We start from the raw sequence: 3,350 nt of genomic DNA on the forward strand, positions 1-3,350 counted from the left end.
TCTCTCTCTCTCTCTTTCTCTTTCTCTTTCTCTTTCTCTTTCTCTCTTTCTCTTTCTTTCTTAGTTAATTTATTTGCAAACTTAAACAAAAATGTAACATTATAGAACAAGAACAAGTGGCTGAATACAGAGAGAAAGAAAATAAAATTATTTTAAATTGTTTATAATATGAGAAGTTTTAAAGATTTTTATTGGGAGATGATGAAGTGATGATAATAGTAAACATAAATCTGAGGGTTTGTGAGTTACTGGAAAGATAATGAATGAAATCTTAAAAATGAAAATTGAAATAAATGATTTAACATTTAAAATCAAAACAAAATTTACTTAAAAAATGAAATATTTTATTTGGTGACAAGCACACTGTAAAAATAATTTCAATGGTAACACACTCTTTCCATTACTTTAATGTACTTTAATTTACCATTTTCAACATTTTTAAAGTTATATGATATTCCAACACAATTTCAACACAAGTCCATTTATAATTCAAGTTGAAATGACTTTTACAGCCAATTTGGTTATACTTAAAAATTGCGGGCAGCAACTGAATTTAAGTTTTAAGTTGAATTAATTGAAAATTTTTACAGTGCGTGTCATGTGACAATTAATCAGAGAACAGTGAACATGCAAATGTGTTGTTGAATTATTGAAATATTAATAACTTAAAATATTATATTTTAATTTGAAATATTAACTTAAAATCTCAAGGTGAAATAGTGTGTCAAACTCACTATTTGTTTTGTTTTGTGAAACAAAAAGTTTGTCAAACCCTCAGGTAACATTCTGTCTTTCTAAAATGGTCTAAATGGCAAGAGACACCTTTTATTTTTTCTCGGGTATTGGTGTTCATTCTGTTTTTCACCCCATTCTCTCTTTATACCCCCACAGTGGATGACCAATGGATGAACTACATCTCTATTTGTGGTCTGAGGACTCATGCGGAGCTGGAAGGCAGACTGGTGACTGAGCTCATCTATGTTCATAGCAAGTTGCTCATTGCTGATGACAACACTGTCATTATTGGTGAGTTAACAATGTTACATTCCCATGCCTGCTTTTCTCTGTAATTGTTAAGCAACTCTCTGCACATAACTTATTTTTGGCTAGATCTTTATACTCCCCCTTGTGGAGGACTGTGGTAATTTTGAAGGATAGACGGTGAGGCCACACATAATTATTGACCTGGCGAATAAATAGCTAGTTTTCACATTTGCCCACTCATTTCCCTAAAATAGTATATTTAGATTGACGTCAACAGACTTTTGCATCCAATTTATGTGATTTTTAATGAGGAAAATATTGTGGTCTGTCTGTGTAGTTTACACATGACTGCACTACCAGATGCAGTATTGACATTTGCTCTGCAGCTAAAGCTAAAACCTATCTTCATGTCTCTGTTTTCTGAAAGAAGTATAACAGACGTATCTGCAAAAAAAATAAAAAGTTCAAATAATACTTTGTACGAGGAGTGGAAGAAACTCATAAAAGATAAGCGAGTGTCATTTCAGATAAAGCTTTAGATTTCTGCAGAAGATACAAGAAATCAAATGAAGAAAGCCATAGATCTGACGGGAACATTTAGCCACACACTGAAATTGAGTTATCTCTGATTCTGTAGGTGGAAGATTCGTGTGCTATTGAATTAAATGCCTTGAGATCCAATCACTTATAAAACAATGAATTAAATTGAATCGCAGAGTATAAAAAAAAATATTTTGTTGTCTCTGATTATTATTTGTCTTGATATTTTAGATTAAGGGAGTCATGACCAGTGTGTTTCCTTTTAGCTCACTGTTTTTTTATTTATTTATTTCAATCTATGAAACAGCTCAGACTTGTTTTGCTTTTAAAGCTACTAGGCATTTATATTTTATTTCAAACTACTTTAGTGTTATATCACCTTAAACAAAATCCAATTATTGTTTATTCTTTTTCTTGTCTCTTTTTAATTAATTCATTAATTTATATATTTTACAGGCTCTGCCAACATCAACGACCGCAGCATGCTGGGGAAAAGGGACAGCGAGGTAGCTGTGATTTTTGAAGATTCAGAAACAACTCCATCAGTGATGGATGGTCAAGAGTACCAGGCTGGCAAGTTTGCTCTGCAGCTCAGACTGGAGTGCTTCAAGTAAGATCTGGTGGAAAGCCAAGCATCCTAGTGTTAGCAAAACAACTGAGTCACAGCTGAAACTCTTTGTTTTTTCATAAACCAGAACCATTCTTGGTGCCTTTGATGATCCAACCATTGATGTCAGTGACCCCATCAGCAGCGGATTCTACAAAGACGTCTGGATGAGCATTTCGGGTCGGAACGCCACCATCTACGAGAAGGTGCATGTGATTCCTTGTGTCTTTGTTCACTCGCTCCTGGGCATGTAATGGAATTTATGATGGCTACTTTCCATCTTCCTATTATGTGGAGCATTTGAATTATGATTTAGAGGTGTTGCTCGGTCATTTGTCAGATAGGTATTGCTCTCAATCACCGCTGAATCTCTCAGACTCGGTTGGTTGTTTGGCTGTCTCATGGCAGGCCAGTAATAATGAGGCTTAATGGAATGAGAGATTCTTATACTGAGCCACCATTGTAGGCTGGCAATTTCAGTAAATACCTCTCACACATCAGCCACACAACCAAATGTTTCACACATACACGCACACACACAATTACGAAGCTTTAGTTCCCTCCTTAAAGGTGCAAGGCATCCATTCCATAAAATAGAATAAAATAAAATAAATATATTTTTTTTATTATTTATTTTGATAATTATTTTATTAAGTCTTTAAAGAAAAAAAATATTTTTTTTGTGTAAGGTTTGAGTAAAAACAACTCACTTTATCATGATAACCTTCCATCATCAGGCATTTTATTAAAAAAAATATTAATGGTGACAAATACACCTGCATATTTCTATACCAAATGTAACCTAGGCTTAGCATAATAATAGATTACTGCAAAATTGGTTTATGGTAGTGCTGTCAAATGATTAATAGCGATTAACCGAATCCAAAATAAAAGTTTTTGTTTACATAGTATATGGGTGTGTACTGTGTATATTTATGCATATATAAATAAACACTCATGCATGTATATATTTAAGCCAAATGTTATGTTTATACATTAAATTTTTATATATAATAACAATTAGATGAATATAAACATATACATGTAAATATTTTCATAATATATACTGTATGTGTGTGTGTTTATATATAATGTGTATATAATAAATATACACAGTACACACAGATATATTATGTAAATAAAACTCTTATTTTGGATGCGATTAATCACGATTAATTGTTTGACAGCACTAGTTTTTAGTTTGTGTGCACTTAAATAT

General features: G+C 32.4%; 1 protein-coding gene across 2 annotated transcripts in view; it reads left to right on the forward strand.

The window, feature by feature from the left end:
* LOC107688495 (phospholipase D1-like) overlaps positions 1–3,350 on the forward strand; it is a 35,031-nt gene that overhangs the window by 30,063 nt on the left and 1,618 nt on the right. For both annotated transcript variants that reach the window (XM_016486175.1, XM_016486176.1), the window contains 3 exons: positions 892–1,026; positions 1,981–2,134; positions 2,220–2,337. In XM_016486175.1, the coding sequence (XP_016341661.1) occupies positions 892–1,026; positions 1,981–2,134; positions 2,220–2,337 (407 nt within the window). The remainder of the gene's footprint in view (positions 1–891; positions 1,027–1,980; positions 2,135–2,219; positions 2,338–3,350) is intronic.

Source organism: Sinocyclocheilus anshuiensis, unplaced genomic scaffold (assembly GCF_001515605.1).
Source record: "Sinocyclocheilus anshuiensis isolate Anshui unplaced genomic scaffold, SAMN03320099.WGS_v1.1 scaffold329, whole genome shotgun sequence".
Taxonomy (NCBI): Eukaryota; Metazoa; Chordata; class Actinopteri; order Cypriniformes; family Cyprinidae; genus Sinocyclocheilus; species Sinocyclocheilus anshuiensis.